This window comes from Myodes glareolus, chromosome 13, assembly GCF_982192425.1.
Source record: "Myodes glareolus chromosome 13, mMyoGla1.1, whole genome shotgun sequence".
In the NCBI taxonomy this organism is placed as follows: domain Eukaryota; kingdom Metazoa; phylum Chordata; class Mammalia; order Rodentia; family Cricetidae; genus Myodes; species Myodes glareolus.
Genome location: NC_142038.1, coordinates 27450686 through 27460007, shown reverse-complemented (window position 1 = coordinate 27460007; position 9322 = coordinate 27450686). Strand labels below are relative to the sequence as shown.

At 47.8% G+C, this 9322-nt stretch overlaps 1 protein-coding gene and 1 long non-coding RNA gene across 3 annotated transcripts; one reads left to right on the top strand and one right to left on the bottom strand.

The window, feature by feature from the left end:
* Positions 1-179: 179 nt before the first annotated feature.
* On the bottom strand, positions 180-1703 carry LOC146891721 (uncharacterized). The gene is made up of 2 exons (XR_015005346.2): positions 1502-1703; positions 180-1404 (listed from the first exon to the last, which is right to left on the bottom strand). It is a non-coding gene; the product is annotated as an uncharacterized LOC146891721 (long non-coding RNA).
* Positions 852-5493, top strand: Rps14 (ribosomal protein S14). Of its 2 annotated transcripts, none has more exons than XM_048419032.2 (5): positions 852-1011; positions 2776-2926; positions 3171-3332; positions 4701-4777; positions 5378-5493. In XM_048419032.2, the coding sequence occupies exons 2-5, from the start codon at positions 2778-2780 to the stop codon at positions 5443-5445; spliced, it is 456 nt and encodes a 151-aa protein (XP_048274989.1). In that variant the 5' UTR covers positions 852-1011; positions 2776-2777; the 3' UTR covers positions 5446-5493. The 2 variants fall into 2 exon arrangements, with proteins under 2 accessions (XP_048274989.1, XP_048274991.1); XM_048419034.2 differs by having other exon boundaries at positions 975-1105.
* Positions 5494-9322: the final 3829 nt, after the last annotated feature.

The window sequence follows — 9322 nt, the reverse complement described above, 5'->3', positions numbered from 1 at the left end:
TGGGGGCAGAGGCAGGTGGGAATGAATCTCTGTGCGCTCCAGGTCAGCCTGATTTACATAGAAAGTTCCAGACCAATCATGGTGACACAGTGAGACCCTGTCTCCAAAGAATAAAAATTTCCCTAAGTGGAGCCGAAGTCTTTCAGAGTGGTATCAATTCTAGTACACAAAGAACTATATATAATATATACATTTTATTATATAGTTATATGTATATGTGTCTGTGTATATTTGTTCTATTATTTGCCACGCTCTGTAACCTGAGTCTATGGGTGCATGTACATGCCAGTGTATGTGTGTGTATTGTACCCATGCTTTTCAGGTTCTACAAGGTACACTTCTCTGTCTTTCTCCTCATTTCCATCGACAACCGTCCCATTTCGTCAAGGTCCTGCAATATGATTAATATAGGGATATATGAAAATGACTATTAAAGATAGGGCTTTTATGTCATAACCCCAAATCAGCCACACAGGTGGTCTCAGTTCATACACCTATCGGGACAATGGAAATCAAAACTAATCTCGTTCATATCGAGAGAATTAGTTGAATATACGATGCTTAGTGCAGAGTAGCAAGTGTTGAGTAGCTTATTACCGTACTGCTCTGTGCAAAATGGGCAAAAGTTGCATTACAAGGTTGTTGTTGCTGTTATTCCCCTCCGTACCACGAGATGCGCTGTCGCTTCCAGGCTGCCTGCCCTGAGGTCCTGATGGCGGAAGTTCGTCTAGCTGCGGCTACCGCGCCCAGCATCATAGCCCACTTCGCCTCCCGAGCGCGTCCGCTCCGTGCGGTCTCATATGCAGATCTTGTCACAGCAACACGTAACACCCGGCGTCCTTAATAAGCCATCTTCCTCGCCGGCAGTTTTAGACAGTGATAGAGACTTCTTCCGGGAGCCGGCATCCCTCCATGACCTCAGAGGTACACTTCCGGGACGCGGAAGTGACCCGTCTGCCCTCCCCTTCCGCCTCTCTCTTTCCGGTGGAGGAGTCTGGAGACGACGTTCAGGTAGGAGGCCTGGCCGCCGAGAATCGTGCGACATCCACTGGTCAGGGACATCTGCGGGGTCGGGGCCGGGGTCTGTGAGCGGTATCCGAGTCAGGTGCGTGGTAGAGGCGACCAGCCATGCGCTCGGTCGCCTGCCCGCCCCGCCGGGGCCCAGGGCTGCGCCGTGTCCCGGAGGCAGCCTCTGGCCTGAGATCGGGAGGTCGGAAGTGGGTGCGGGTCCTGCCTGGGCCTCGCCGTCCAGCCACAGCCGTCGCCCAGGGCGCTTGGGAAGCGCGTCCCCAGCCGCGGCTGCGCCGACACCGGCACGCCATTAGGTTGTTAGGGCGGTCGCAGGCCTGCACCTAACCTCGTTTCTCATGTGAAAAACGCGAGTAGGCTTCGTACCGGCCGCCTCTGTAAGTCGAAGAGTAAAAGGGAGTTTCGGAACCCGGTCCCTGTGCGGAGGGCTTCTAATCCGTGGTGGTTCCCTCCCCCGAGTCGGACACATTACCTGTCGGGGTGCTCCCTAGTAGAGTCGGACCGATGGCCATGTGTTTACGTTTCTCCGAGTAATCCTTCCCTTATCTCCGCTGAGGACGGCAGAGCTACGTCGAGTAGACGCCATGCCCAACGATGTGTACCCCAGCGGATCGTGTTGGTTAGCCTAATGTGAGGGGAAGAGCAGGTGACTGTACATCCCAGACCTGTCCATTACAGGCTAGGGCGGTGCTTATCAACCAGTGGCGTGACCCTTTCACGGGTCTTGCACAGGATATGCATTTACAGTTCCTAACAATAGCAAAATTAGATTCACGGAGTAACAGCAAAGTGATTATATGGTTGGGGGAGTCCCCAGACCGTGAGGAGAACGGTATTAAAGGGGACCGGCTTTAGTCTGAGAACCGCAGGGCTAGAGTTACTTGATCTCCTGAGCACTGGATTTTCCACATGGAGATCTTTCCCGTTAGACTTCCCGGAAGGAAGGCATATCCTGACCGTCCTCGAACTTGTTCTGTTGACTGGCCTGCATAGCAGCTGGAGAGATCCTCCTGCCTCTGACTCCTGAGTGCTGGGGTTAAAGTTATACACCTGCACGCTTTAGTATTGGTGGCGTGGCTCTTTTACTGTTTGCTACTAGTAAGAGTTAAAGTTTGGTTTTACAGGGTGAGAGGCTGTCTTGGGGTGAACTGCTTGTGAGTGGAGGGCATCTGGTGGGATAGTGAACGTAGGAGAAGGCTTTGAAGGCTCTGTTGGCAAGGAAGAGCTGAAGGGGATCTTCCGCTGTTGACCAGTGAACTTGGCCTTGACTTTTGTCTTATCTTCTTGGGGTCTAAACTGATCTCTGGGGTCCAGGAAACTTAGGTTTAAGTATTGTGTGTGAGCAGAGAATCCCTAACTTGGTTGTGGTCTCTGCTATTCACTGCCTTGCAGTTTACTTCAGGTGTGTCACCCCGGACAAATACACTTTCAAGCTCAGGGAAGGGGAGTTATGAGTGGAACTTGGGCCAGAGACCTGAGGTCTGTTTTTATTTTGGATAGCTGCTTATGAAGGAGATACATGTAGTTGTTGGAACAGTGGGCTCATCCAAAAAATGCTGTGAGCTTTTGTTGAGAAATTGTCTCTTCTCTTGGCACACCTCCCTTTTAGTTACAGCTCAGTAACTCCCCAAGTATAGAGGGGTAAGATATTAGGGAGCCAAAGGAGCAAGACCTGGGTTTAGTTCGTAGAGGAAATGAGCTCTGGACCCTTTCATCTGTTAACATTGAGGTTCTCCTTCCACTTAGAGATGGCACCTCGCAAGGGGAAGGAAAAGAAGGAAGAACAAGTCATCAGCCTTGGGCCTCAAGTGGCTGAAGGAGAGAACGTATTTGGTGTCTGCCACATTTTTGCGTCCTTCAATGACACCTTTGTCCACGTAACCGATCTTTCTGGCAAGTGAGTACTTGGGCAAAAAGGCATAAAACAAGACTCCAAAGGACTTGAGGTGTGGGAGGAATTGTATTAATAAAGAGTCTGCTTTTGGACACCTGTAAGTATAAGCAGCTCCTGTCTTGTTTAGAACCGGGATATACGCTCAAATTAACGAGCCTGTCATACCTAAGCAGTTAGCACTGTGTGCCCATTGGGGTTCGTGTATCCTTGTTGGAAAATGAAGACACTGTTCTGCTTTTGTCTCTAGGGAAACCATCTGCCGGGTGACTGGTGGAATGAAGGTAAAGGCTGACAGAGATGAGTCCTCTCCATATGCAGCCATGTTGGCTGCCCAGGATGTGGCCCAGAGGTGCAAGGAGCTGGGCATCACTGCCCTGCATATCAAACTCCGCGCCACAGGAGGAAACAGGTATGACAGGTTGGTGGGGGGTGGATTTTATCTCTGTTATATGCGAGAGCAAACTGTTGTAGGCATGTATGTTCCTAGTTAGGCATGGGAGCAGATACCTGTAACCCCAGCACTCAGGAACCCAGGCGAGAGGATCTAGAGTTTGGGGCTGGCTTCGCCTACACAGTGAGCCTCTGCCTTAAAGATAATTTGTTCCTTTGTGTTCATCCTTTCTGTAGAGTACTTTTTTTAGCATACATGAGCCCAACCCCTTGTTCCCCAGCACCGTGTAGACTGGATCTCATAGTGGAAGCGGGTTAAGGGTTTCAAGTTGGTTATTGGTTGCATTTTGAGGCCACCTTGAGCTAAACACTGATGCTTAAATAATGAGCTGGGGTACACAGTCCAGATAGAGACAGCAAGAGAAGCTTCTTCAGGTGAGAAAGAAGTTGGGTATTAAAGGATGAATGATTGGTGTGAAGTGTAAGTTAAGAAGCAGGGATGGAGCCTTGTGGGTTTTGTTTGTTTTTCAAGTCAGGGTGTGTGTGCATATGCATGCGTGGGTGGGTGGTTTTTCAAGACAGGGTTTCTTTGTATAGCTTTGGAGCCTGGCCTAGAACTAGCTCTTGTACACCTGCCTCTGCCTCCCGAGTGCTGGGATTAAAGGTGTGCACCACCACCTAGAGGGTTTTTATGTCTTATGGAGCAGGGCAAAGATGGGTCTGAAAACTAGACTAGGCGGCTACTGAGTGGAAAGATACTAGACAGGAAGCTGTTGGGTTGGTCCCTGCAGAAGATGCAGGAACCAGAAAGTAGGAATCAGCAGCGGGGCAGGGGGGCAGCAGAGACCTTAGCCAGGCTGAATGCAGAGCAGGACAGGCATGAGGGCATTTTGCTTGCCCTCTTTTTTCCTTAAGGATTTGCAGGTGTGGTAGTACATATCTTAATTCCAGAATATCTTTGACCTACCACCCACACAGACACAAAAAAGGGTGGAAAATGCAAAAAAAAAAGTGGAAGAAATTACACAAGTGTGTTGTCTGTGTGTATGTGTGCCCTGTGGAGGCCAGAAGAGAACCGTGACTCTCTTGGAACTGGCATTGCAGGTGGTTGTAAGCTACCATGTAGAAAGCGGGGATAGAACCAAGAACCAGGCCCTCTGCCATCGCCAGCCTTCATTTAGCAATTTTGAAATGTTTTGTTTTTTTTAGGGGGGGTGAGGTCATGTAATATGAAAATTACAAAGTCTAAAATTTTATGTGGCCCCCTCACAGAGTATACATATCTTTAACTATAGGCTCTTCCCCACTCCCATTCAGAAATGAATTAAAACCATGTGAGTTTTAGGAACATTCCCACTGATTCAGCCAACAATCCTTCATTTTCTAGGACCAAGACCCCTGGACCTGGAGCCCAGTCAGCCCTCAGAGCTCTTGCTCGCTCAGGGATGAAGATTGGGCGGATTGGTAAGTGCCCCGTCTAGCTAAGGTTTGGGTTTGTTCTGAAAGCATTGACCCCTTCCAAACCATGTGATGTGCATAAATGGTTCAGGCTTGTCTGGTGGTGGTTACTTCTGTTAGAGGAACCTGTAGAGACATTGTAAGAGTTGATCTCTGCAAATGCCGCTCTGTTAATCATGTTTTCACCATCTGTGGTGGGAAAGCCTAAAACCCTTCTGAATCTGATTTCAGCAGCGTTTGTCCCTGATTACTAAATATTAGAATGTACTCTTTGGGCCAGTCCAAATAAAAAAGCTGCACACACCAGGTCTAAAGAGCAGACAGCTACAGTTGCTCGATGTAGGTAGGGGCACTTTCTGTTAGTTGGTAGGCTCTGAGTTAGGAACTTGAGGGTGTCCTTCCCCTCCGATGTTCGTGTGCCTTCTTATAGCCCCTGTCCTCTTCTAACGTGAGTTGAGATGAGGAAATGGGCAGGAGAGGGGGGCCCTTGTTTGCTGACCACTGGGGATACATTTGAGCAAGAATAAATTCTGCTAGTTAGTCTCATTGACTGGGGAGGCCTGTGTCTTCAGGCAATGACTGACATTTTTTTCTTCCTTCTCACAGAGGATGTCACTCCCATTCCCTCTGACAGCACCCGGAGGAAGGGGGGTCGCCGTGGTCGCCGTCTGTGAACAGGACTTCTCAAATTATTTTCTGTTAATAAATTGCTTTGTATCAGCTATTTTGGTCCTTTTGTTTTTCTTAATTTGTTTTGTTTTGAGGCAGGGTCTCCATAGCCCTGGCTTCCTGGTACTCACTATGTAGATGAATCTGGGCCCAAACTCAAGAGATGGACCTGTCTGCCTCCCAGATGCTGGGTTAAAGGTGTAGACATCCAGTCCCGCTGTTTGTTGTCACTCCCAGGAAACCTGCCTCAAAAGCCAAGGCAGTGCGTTTCAGGAGATGCGCAGACAGTGTCCAGGAGCACAAGCAGGCCTCTTCAGCTTCTCGAGTCTGTTGGGCAAGTCTGGGTTTGCAGACTGGTTTTCTGAGCATAGGAATCCGAGGAGGTGCTAAGGCTGCAGCCCAGGCATTGGGACAGCTGGCCTCAGCCAACAGGGCAAGAGACTCATAGATTGAAAGCTAGTGTGGCCTATATAGGTAGTTCCAGGCCAGCCAGGGCTACTTAGCAAGACTGAAGATGCCACAGAAGTGAAGCTGTTTGGATTGTCTAAACATGGCGAGGTTCACTGTACCCCAGGCTGGCCTCAAAGTGTCAATTCTCTTGCCTTGGCTTCCTTTAGTTCTGGATTTACAAGTGTGAAATAACAGTTTGGTTCTTTGTGTTTGTTTGATTTTCAAGACAGGGTTTCACTATCCTGGAGCTAGCTCTCTAAACCAGGCTGACCTCCAACGCACAAAGATCTGCCCGACTCTGCCTCCTAGTGCTGGGATTAAAGGCCCACTTTAAAATCTACGACCACCTGGCTTCCATTTTGGGTCTTAAAGGGCCAGAGCAGCAGGCAACTGTTGATCCAAGTGTAGCCTGAACAGAAGAGGAGCTTTCCAGACCTGAGCCATATATAGACTTGTGTGGGTGTGTTTCTCCCCCACCCCCATCACACCGGCTGTGCAAGATGGGTAACTCGCACTGCTGTTGCTTGCCTTGCTTTCCTTAGCAGTTCTTGGAGGTTGTTCCACATGGTACATAAAGTACCTAAGAACCAGGCACCCCACAAATATACACCAAATCCTATTTTCATCAGCAATAGAAAAGATAACGGGTTTTGCTTTCCGGAAGCTTGCATCTAGCTCCAAGGACAGTGGCGTTCAGATGGTACTGAGTGTTCTGGAAGGGTTTACTTTTTTATTCCTTTGAGACAAGGTCTCTGTATGCCTGGCTGGACTAGTATTCAGCATAGATTCCCAACTGCCTCTGCCTTCTGAATTCTGGGATTATTAAAGGCATGTACTACCATTCATGGCCACACTCTGAATCTTAAAGATGATTAGTGTTAAACCTTTTAGGTGCTGCTTGTCCTGTAACAGCTAGGAAAGTCAGTATGGAGAGTAATTAGAAGGAGCTGTGTTTGGCAGCACACTTGTAATCCTAGCAAAGTTAGGGTTACTATGCAATTGAGGCTATCCCTGGGTTACAATTTGAAACCTGCCACAAAAAAAAGAAAAAGAAAAGAAAGAAAACAGGTATGGGAGCATGTTTCTAACCCTAACACTTGGGGATAGGTAGGCAGAGCTATATGTTCAGGCACACATAGTGAGACCTTGTTTCAAATAAAAGCTCCTAGAACACTGGCAAAGATGTTCTGTTTGTTTACTTGTTCTTAGTTTTAACTTTATGTGTATATGTGTCTTTGAACATCTGCCATGTGTTAGGAAGGGGGAGGTTGCTAGACTCATGGAGCTAGATCTATAGGTGGTTATGACCTAGTTGACCTGGATGCTGGGGACTGAATTCTGGTCCTCTGGAAGACGGTAAGCGCTTAACTGCTGAGTTCTCAATCCCATTGCCAAATTTTGATTTCTGAGCTGTACTGTTTTTTGGTTTAGGGGGACAGGACTCCCTATGTAGCCCAAGCTAACCTTGGTTCTGCTTGGCCTCCTGAGTGCTGGATGCATAAATTCCTACCTAAAAGGAGAATGAAGAGATGACCCAACAGTTAAGAGCCCTGACTGCTCTTCCAGAGGTCCCAGATTCAAATCCAACATCCCAATGGTGGCTCACAATTGTAATTTCCAGTTCAAGGGGATCTGATGGCTCTTCTGGCCTCAAAGGGCACTGCACACATGGTACACAAACAAATTCAGGCAAAACAACAGATTTTTTTACCTACACATAGCTTCTAAAAATAAAGATTAGGGTGCATGATGTGAGATTCCCAAAGAAACAATAAAGAATTATGTTTAAAAAATAGGAAAGGTCAAGAAAAATAATCAAATGGGGTAGAGGAATGGTTCAGGTTAAGAATGTGCTGTTCCTGCAGAGGACCAGCATGTGTAGTGCCCATAGGGCGCTGGGGACACACAGCTGCCTTTCTGCCTCTAATTCCAGCGCTCGAGTCTGATGCTTTCCTACACATGTGGATGCGGACACACACAAAGGCTTTGAAGGTGGAGGATGTTGGGGTGTTGGGCCCTTGCTCTTGCAAAGGGCCCAGGTTCCATTCCCAGCACCCACATGGCAGCTCGCAATGTCTGTAGCTCCAGTTTCAGGGACTCTTGACACCCTCTTCTGGTCTCCATGGACGGTGTGCTCGTGGTACACACACCTAGGTAAGCAGGCACGTACATGAAAATAAAAATAAATGAATTAAAAGTTCAAAAACTAAATTGTGTGCTAGCAAGATGGCTCAGCAAGTAAAGGCACTTGCTTCCAAGCCTGAGGACTTGAATTCAGTCCCTGGGACTCACAAGGTGGAAAGGGTTATCCTCCAACCTCCAAAAAAGTGCTGTTCTACACATACACCCCCACAATACATAAATAATGAAATAGCACAGTTAAAAATAACTAAAGTGTGGCTAAACCCAGGCCATAAACTCGTGTTGAACTTAGTTTTCAAAAGTGGGGGTGGGTGGCCACAAATCTTCCTTAATTAAAGAATTATAAGTCATATAAGATCAGCTTACTGAGTCGACCTCCCTCCCTCTAATAGTAGGTTGTGCTGGGTGACTCATTTCCTAGTGAATAGAATATGGCAGAGGGAAAATAAAAGTAACCAAGAAAGGGCTGGGCAATGGTGGCACATGCCTTTAATCTCAGCACTTGGAAGGCAGAGGCAGGAGGATCTCTGTGAGTTTGAGGCCAGCATGGTCTACAAGAACTAGTTCCAGGGCAGCTAGGGCTGTTACACAGAGAAAGCCTGTCTCAAAAAATCAAAAAGAAAAAGAAAAAAGTAGCCAAGAAAGCCGATAGTCCGTGTGAAATCCATGTCATACCTGTGTCATACATGGGCACCTCGCCACAGAATTCTTCCAGAAGCCTCAACCTAGACAAGAGAAACCTGTAGCTGAATTAGATCTACAAAAATGCTCCTTACGGGGGGCTGGAGAGATGGCTCAGTGGTTAAGAGCGCTGCTTGCTCTTCCAAAGGTCCTGAGTTCAATTCCCAGCAACCACATGGTGGTTCACAACCATCTGTAATGAGGTCTGGTGCCCTCTTCTGGCCTGCAGGCATACACGCAGAATACTAAGAATACTGTATACATAATAAACAAATATACCTTTAAAAAAAAATGCTCCTTACGTTGTCATATTCATGCACGTCAAAGACAGACCGGAGGAGACTGAGGATATGCACCAGTGCCATTCCTTCTGACAAATATATCGCAGCACTGGCAGATGGCAAGGGACGCTGGATATGTAGTATATGAGAACATGTACGTTATCCTTAACTTACTCTCAAAAGAAACCGCTGAAGGGATGCGAGTTCATCCCGGGGGGCTGGTTTCTAGGTGTATGTGGCCCACAGTCAAGAGGTGGCCGTTCCACAGCTTCCGTCTGCAGTGCTGGCACTAAGAACTTCGGCTCAGCCTTTTCATGAAAACCGCTGT